At 34.9% G+C, this 3,365-nt stretch overlaps 2 gene segments (V, D, J or C); both read right to left on the reverse strand.

Annotated features, from left to right (window-relative positions):
* Positions 1 to 583: 583 nt before the first annotated feature.
* On the reverse strand, positions 584 to 1,013 carry LOC102207851 (Ig heavy chain V region 5A-like). The segment is given in 2 exon segments: positions 584 to 888; positions 971 to 1,013. Coding segments are annotated over 2 exon segments (348 nt in total).
* A 56-nt stretch (positions 1,014 to 1,069) lies between these two features.
* On the reverse strand, positions 1,070 to 3,048 carry LOC102214767 (Ig heavy chain V-III region ABE-47N-like). The segment is given in 3 exon segments: positions 1,070 to 1,075; positions 2,581 to 2,897; positions 2,979 to 3,048. Coding segments are annotated over 3 exon segments (369 nt in total).
* Positions 3,049 to 3,365: the final 317 nt, after the last annotated feature.

Genomic DNA, 3,365 nt, shown 5'->3' on the forward strand with positions numbered 1-3,365 from the left:
CCCTCTTTTGCTGGAAGTCTCCAAGTTAATATTAATTTATTCTTTAGTGACTCTTACTGTAGTTTGAATCTTGGGTTTATCTTATTTCAAACAATGCTAATACTTCCCCTGCAGGCTTTCTGACACAAGCTGTCCAATAACTGCTGAGAGAGTTGAAAGAAAGTTGACCTGGCTGCAGAGTCACAGAATCACAATGTGAACAGCTGTATCTGCTGATAAACTGAGTATTTATTAAAATGTATTAATACTATCATTTATACACAATATTTATTACTGTAACATTAACACTTCAATTTCTAGTTAACATTTGAAAAACAAATCACTGCTCTAAAAAACTCTAGCACTCAGAAACAGTTTATTATTATATTATTATATTATAATTATTAACATATTTACATACGTTTCATCCTTTCCTTTCATCTAATTTCATACATTTTTACCGTCGTCTTTAGGAGGGAAGAAAAGTAGCGATGGATGGATGATGTAAATGGTTCAATTAAAGAAACATGTTTTTGTATACTGTCTCTCAAACCTGCTGCTCAGGCATTGTGGGGTTTTTGTTCAGGTCTACGGATGGTTTGTGTTACTGTGGGTCTCTGGCACAGTAATACACAGCAGTGTCTTCAGGCTGCATATTCTGTTCATTTAGAGTAACTGTGTTGCTGGAAGAGTCTAAGTCTATACTAAACTTGCTCTTCAGTGAATCTTTGTAGTATGAAGCTCCAGTATATTTGCTACCAATCCACTCCAGTCCTTTCCCTGCAGGCTGTCTGATCCAGGCTGTGTAGTAGCCGCCCACAGAATAAGAGACCCGACAGGTGATGGACAGACGCTGGCCTGGCTGCTTAGTCACATAAGCTGGTTGTGTCAGCTGTTCACATTGCACACCTGTTAAAAGAAAAATAAACATGTTTTATAAGAAATTTGTACCACAAAAGAATTAACCACTGAAAAGTCTACAGAGACTTACAGGATCCAGCAGCCAAAAGCAGCAGCAGAGCCACAGAAAACATGTTTTATGTTGTAACTGATCTGCTGTGAAGCAAACTGACGGTTTGCTGTCAAATTTTTATAGCTGTGTTAAAGGAAAGGCCACAGAATTTGCATAGAATTAATCCAGCACATGACGCGCTTGCTAAGTTAAGTTCATTTGTTTATTTTGCAGACCTTAACATGAAAATCCCATAGTCCTAAAATACATTTTGCTTTTATTAATATATTACAATGAATTTTGTTAAGAATAATAAGGAGGATAATGATGATAAGGCTATTTAGTAAAATATCAATTACTGTTGATTTAAAAGTTTTAAATAAAAGAGTTTAATGCATTCAAAAAGATGAACCCTCCGAATTAAAAAAACAACAACAACATTTTTGAAATCCATTATTAGAATGCATGTTCTATTAATCTTGTTAGAGTGATTAAAGACAAACTAAACTGCCAGTATTTTCAAATCATTTTGTTCAAAATGCTCATATATTTCAGTCACAGATATTTTCCTCAATATGCCAAATTAATATAAATTATTATGAAAAAAAACAATCCTTGGACACTAACAGCTCACAGACTGTCAATAAATGAACAAGTTACAAAACAATGTATGTCTTCTATTATGAATAGAATCATTTATCTGTTTTATATGATTCCACATCAAGAATGCTTTAAACAGTAATTAAAGAGACTTGGTCTGGTCCTGAAGTCATTAGTGGTCTTAGGGCGCCTCCTCTGGTGGCTTCATGTTCCAAGTGTTAAGACTTTGAGGGGTTTTGTTCAGGCCTGCTGATGATTTGTGTTACTGTAAGTGTCTGGCACAATAATACACAGCAGCATGCTCAGGTGCATATTTTGTCCATTTAGAGTCACTGTGTTGCTGGAAGACTGTAAGTCCAAACTGAATTTGTTCTTTAATTATTCTTTGTAGTATGTCATGGATCCAAAACATGCACTTTGAAAAAACTCCAGTCCTTTTCCCTGCAGGCTGTCTGATCCAGGCTGTGTTATAGTTACTAACAGAATAAGAGACCTGACAAGTGATGGTCGGATACACAGAGACAGAGGATAACTGTGTCAGATGTTCACACTTCACATCGTTAAAAACAAGAAAATTGTTTGTTGCAAGATATCAAAATTTACTAAAAAAGAACAACTGTGGCCAGACAGACTCAAATCCAGGCCCCCCAAAACAGTAACAGAGGTACAGGAAACATGGTTTATGTTCAAACTGATGTGTTGGCATGACGTCAGTGATAAAGTTTTTATAGCTGAGTCAGCACTCATAGCATTAAAGAGTTAAAAGTCTTTAAAAAACAAAATGTACTGATTGATCTTCTTTCTTTAATAAAGCATGATCTTTTGACGATAGGCAATGAATGAATTTTTTTTTAATTAAATCAATTAATCATTTTGAGATATTATAATATTTGCAATATGTAGATATTTTAAACCACATAATACAAAGTACAAAGATAATTTCGTGATAAACAACATTATTTCTAAAGCTTAAGTAATCTTTTCTCTCCTGTTCCCCGTTGCTGTAAAAGAGGAAGTTTATGTATGACTCTCCTATTATTTTCTCTCACTGTGTTGTGTCGGGCACAGTAATAAACTGCTGTGTCCTCAGTCTTCAGATTGTTCATCTGTAGATAGAGTTTACTGCTGGAGTCATCTCTGGAGATGGTGAATCTACCCTGGACTGACTGGGAATAAGACGTAACATAACTATAAGTTGAAGTGCTTATAAAAGCAATCCACTCCAGTCCTTTTCCTGGAGCCTGTCTGACCCAGTCCATAGCGTAGCTGCTGAATGTGAATCCAGAGGTCGTACAGGTCAGTCTGTGGGATTGTCCAGGCCTTTTAACTGCTGGTTCAGATTCAGTCAGGGTTTGACCATCAACACCTATAAAGAGAATTTAAAAAAACCTGATTAAATGTGCTGGATTCAGATCTAAAATCAGCATAATAATAGAATCTATTTCACCTGCAAAGCAGATCGTCAAAATCAGTACTACTATCTTGTAGCCCATACTGGTAAACTGTGTGCCAGCTGCTGTCTGTCAAACTTTCTGTACTGATATATATATATATATATATATATAGGTGAAAGACATTTGGGTTTAGTCTTAACTCCTCCTCACAGGAAGCAAAACCTAATAAGGCTTTATTGTGTTATGTAAATATATAAATTAATATAAAAGCTCATGATAAAATACAATAACCAGTAAATATATAAATACATTATTAAATTAGGTATTTAAAGGCAGAAATCCAATGCCATTTTTTTATTAAATCAAGGCTCTCTGTGAGGTTTAGTTTAAGCAATGAATTTAATCAGTGAGAAAACTTTTCTTCTCCTTGATGGTAAAAA

This window comes from Pundamilia nyererei, unplaced genomic scaffold (assembly GCF_000239375.1).
Source record: "Pundamilia nyererei isolate P.nyererei 1_Seehausen unplaced genomic scaffold, PunNye1.0 scaffold00321, whole genome shotgun sequence".
Classification (NCBI taxonomy): Eukaryota; Metazoa; Chordata; class Actinopteri; order Cichliformes; family Cichlidae; genus Pundamilia; species Pundamilia nyererei.